The 3,402-nt window shown below is 35.0% G+C and overlaps 1 protein-coding gene across 8 annotated transcripts in view; it reads right to left on the reverse strand.

Annotated features, from left to right (window-relative positions):
* Positions 1 to 3,402, reverse strand: part of LOC106877583 (piezo-type mechanosensitive ion channel component 1) — a 141,934-nt gene that overhangs the window by 30,131 nt on the left and 108,401 nt on the right. For 6 of the 8 annotated variants that reach the window (XM_052975090.1, XM_052975089.1, XM_014926523.2 and 3 more), the window contains 3 exons: positions 3,085 to 3,284; positions 1,940 to 1,963; positions 276 to 429 (listed from right to left, as the gene is read on the reverse strand). In XM_052975090.1, coding sequence (XP_052831050.1) covers positions 276 to 429; positions 1,940 to 1,963; positions 3,085 to 3,284 — 378 coding nt within the window. The remainder of the gene's footprint in view (positions 1 to 275; positions 430 to 1,939; positions 1,964 to 3,084; positions 3,285 to 3,402) is intronic. The other 2 variants (XM_052975091.1, XM_052975093.1) reach the window with 1 other exon arrangement.

The following is a 3,402-nucleotide window of genomic DNA, read 5'->3' on the forward strand; positions in this document are numbered from 1 at the left end:
TCAGCTCAAGGCTATAGAGAAAAAACACTTGTCCAAGATGCCATGCAGTGGGACTGAACTCGGAAACATGTGGTTGGGAAGCAAGCTTCTTACCACACAACCACGCCTGCTTGATTCTTTTTTTTTTTAAATCTGAATCTTTATTTCTGTATATCTTGAACAAGAAAGTTCAATTAGTAAATAGATTTGGCAAAAATTAATTTTTTAAAAATAAAACAGAGAAGGTAACAAACGTTTGGGAGACTGAGCTTTGATAGAGAAATGGTGTTACTTACAACAGGTCCGAAGGCCCAATATCCAAAGACAACAATGAGGAAGGCCAAAAAGTCACAGACAAACATTGGTGCATATACATCGACAACTGCATTGTAGGCAGAGTTGGTCATTTGGCGATAGAAATTCTGGAATGGTTTCATAACCGATACAAACCTGCAACATATAAGCAAACAATATTTACATCATGCAATTATATGTTATACACACTGATATATTATAAGTACATGTGGGAGAGAGGTAAAACAGAGATGTTATAAATGTATACAAATGAAAACTTGGAAAGAATTTATTCAATTGGCAACATGATCAAAAGTTCAAAACACTTCTTTTCCATCTTGCTTGGAACTTCTCTAATGATGATAACATGATAAAAATATCTCAGTCTACATTCACATATATGCACAAGACCAAAGTCAGTTAGTTCTCTCAGATGCTGTGAATGCAAGATTACACAGGCTGTGACAACATATTCAGACGAAGCCAGCATTGAATGATGGGTGTATGATGGTGATGGTGATGAGATGGGGCAAGGTGGAAAGAATAAAGGAAATTATTCAGGTGGGGATGAAACTGGATCTGCTGGAGGAACAAGAAATGAGACGTGACATCCAGGTTGTGAAAACAACAGCAATAAATTAATGTTAATTGGATCCACTTCAGTTTATTTATCAAAGAATCAACACAACACCACATAAGAGATATTAAGAGGTATATATAAGGAAGAAGAAAAAAAGGATCTAGTGCCACCATTAATTTATACACATAAGAGGTTGCAGATTCAGCTAGGGACTTACCAAAGACTTCAGTGAGAAAAACCTAGACAACACAATAAAGAACCTAATGAAGGAGGCAAAAGTGTATAAAAAAAGTGTTGTGTGTCAGTCAAACAAAACTCTTATAAAAAGCTACCAAAACCTAAAATCCTTAATATACAGAGACAGACAGATGGGTAGGTAATGTTAAAAAATATCCCACACAAGTCAGGAGACATAGAAAAATAATAAAAGAAGATGTTATTCCCTTTACATTACAATCAATTAATTTCAAAGTATATTGTTACAAACAAAACATTTCAAAATACATTATTACATATTCCAAAGTATCTTTATGTATATCCAAAACAAATTACTGCATTTCAAAATTACGTGTTCCAAAGTACATTTCTACATTTAAATAATTTCAAAATTTATTATTAAACACTCCAAAGCACATAATTACAAAAGTACATAATTAAATATTACAAAGAACATAATTACAAACTGGTTTTGCATCTTACAGGAGATATTCATTGCAGTGTGTGTCATTACACACATACATTGCAATGAATATCCAGTCAATGTTAAATTATGATAGGTGGTTAAATTTGACCTTCTTGAGACTAAAACAAATCTGATAGGGTAAATGTTTGGCTGGACAACCTTCCTGTTCTTTTGTCATTCACTCTAGCTACACGTATATCACTTTATCTGTCTCTTTTAAACCTAAAAAGCACGGTCAGTTTATTTATATAAGCAAGTGTAGCTGGTGATAAGAAAATGAAGCAGGGGAAACCAGATAGAATGGTATATCTAAACCTATGGAATGTTAAATGTTGCAGTAACAGAGGAGGGTGGATACTGAAGGGGATGAGGGATTACCCGACACCGCAGACAAAATATCTTACCTTGTTTCAAGAACTGTCAAAATACTGAAGAGCAAAAGCAAAGAAAATATCACAAACACAGAAGCAACAGCCATATGCAATGACTTTTTGGAAAGAGGTCAACAATAAACAATGCAAAGCTTTATTGAATGGTTACAAAATAAAATTTGTCAACACAATCATCATCTCTTTTCATCCATAAATTCATCTGCGTCATCGTTGTCATCCTGAATCTTCCACCCTTAACACCTACATTGTCAATCGCAACCAGAGACCCAGTTACATTCTTATTCTACCTAATCACATTAGTTCTTTTTTGCCTCAGATGGTCACATCTCTCCACCATCTTCATATTAGGTTCCTGTACATTACTGCCTGTTGTAAATATTCAAGTACATCAGTCTGAAAGTACTTTCATAGACGTGGATAATTGCCATCCTTTGCCAACAGACTTGGCTCACATCCGGTTGTGGGAGAGGATGGCGTTTAAACAGCATCCCAGTTAATATTTAGCACATTTTTATTAAAATTAATTACTGTGTAATTTGAAGCCTCATTATATGTAGGTGGATCTGTGTGATGAAGCCACTATTTAGCAGAGCTCTGTTAGTAAGGTATTTCCTTGTCAAAAGTATCCTAAGAAGAAGAAAGATTAGGGACACTATGGGATTTCTGAAAATGCTAGTGGGATAATAAGAAAGTCTATGAACCCCTTAGCATTCAGATTTCTTTGTCAAATCTATTGCTTATTTATTCTCATGGTTTTGCTCCAGGATGGCCACAGTCAAATGACTGAAACAAGTAAAAGAGTAAAAGAGATAAAAGAGAAAATGTTTATTCAAATACATCTTTATCTATCCTGAAATATAGTTGTTTTATTGTATCCCAAAACTGTCCTGAAAACTCTTTGTCTCATAATCCCAAAAGTTCACCTAAAGTGGCTTACAGACAAACTGAAATACACAGAATAACATAAGTAACTATAATGTGATGTGTAAAGCATATCCTCACCAGACAAAATGCAGAAACAATCCTAGCTTTACCCATTCCCATTTATAACCACAAATTTCTTGGGAGAAAAACAAAACAAACTTCATTAATTTGCAATCCCTTCTGATGATTGTACTTCACGAAGGGTTTAAGAAAATCAAAATAAAAATCCTTACTTTTTCTTCTGTACAGTTTCTTCTGCAGGTTCAGGCTCCAGTGTGGTAATATGGGGACTGTTGTCCTTAGGGTCTTGAGTAACTATCATCTTCTTTTTCAAAGGAACATCAACTTCTGACTCCTGGCCAGCATCAAAGTCATATTCCTGCTTTTCGGGGACAGCAGCAGCAGTAGCAGCAGCAGCAGCAAACTTCCTTTCCTGTGAGAGACAAATAAACAACACCTAAAATCAGTGAAATTTCTGATGGATAAACCCAACATCACAAAGTGTTTCCAGCCCATAGCCAACTGTTGAATTCAGTCTTCCGATTCTCTTC

This window comes from Octopus bimaculoides, chromosome 20 (genome assembly GCF_001194135.2).
Source record: "Octopus bimaculoides isolate UCB-OBI-ISO-001 chromosome 20, ASM119413v2, whole genome shotgun sequence".
Taxonomy (NCBI): domain Eukaryota; kingdom Metazoa; phylum Mollusca; class Cephalopoda; order Octopoda; family Octopodidae; genus Octopus; species Octopus bimaculoides.